General features: G+C 50.8%; 1 protein-coding gene across 1 annotated transcript; it reads right to left on the minus strand.

Moving 5' to 3' along the window:
* Window positions 1–7: 7 nt before the first annotated feature.
* On the minus strand, window positions 8–423 carry LOC107682109 (30S ribosomal protein S16-like). Its single transcript, XM_016478470.1, has one exon. It carries the CDS (start codon window positions 398–400, stop codon window positions 71–73), a length of 330 nt encoding a protein of 109 aa, XP_016333956.1. The 5' UTR covers window positions 401–423; the 3' UTR covers window positions 8–70.
* Between the last annotated feature and the right edge of the window lie 6 nt (window positions 424–429).

The following is a 429-nucleotide window of genomic DNA, read 5'->3' on the forward strand; positions in this document are numbered from 1 at the left end:
ATAATGAAAATGACGAACAAAACAAACACAGAAGCATTTGAGATGCGACAATCTCCACTTCCTCGAGCTCCTACGATGCTTCCTCTGTTTTATTCTTCTCTTCAGCTTTATTCTCTTCAACTTTCGCCCCTTCCTGTTCCACATCTGTTTTTTTCTCTTCCTCTGGCTTCTGCTCTTCGGCCGCTGCCTCCTCAATCACTGGCTCGTCTTCTTTCTCCACCTCCTTTGCCGCCTGTGGCTCTGCCTTCAGCGGCTCTGCCTGTGCATTGGCTGCCGGCTCTGCCTGTGCATTGGCTGCCGCCTCAGCCTGCGTCTCCTGGGTTGAACTCTCTGGTTGTGTTTCTTTTTCCAAAGAACGCTGTTCGCTGACAGCCTGCGCCAGATAGCCAATCAGATTCATATACTCCTGGAAGCTGACCTTCCCATCCT

This window comes from Sinocyclocheilus anshuiensis, unplaced genomic scaffold, assembly GCF_001515605.1.
Source record: "Sinocyclocheilus anshuiensis isolate Anshui unplaced genomic scaffold, SAMN03320099.WGS_v1.1 C31612157, whole genome shotgun sequence".
Taxonomy (NCBI): domain Eukaryota; kingdom Metazoa; phylum Chordata; class Actinopteri; order Cypriniformes; family Cyprinidae; genus Sinocyclocheilus; species Sinocyclocheilus anshuiensis.

Bases quoted from the DNA above. Each gene is read 5' to 3' on its own strand.
- LOC107682109 (XM_016478470.1), bottom strand. From the start codon at position 400: ATGAATCTGATTGGCTATCTGGCGCAGGCTGTCAGCGAACAGCGTTCT.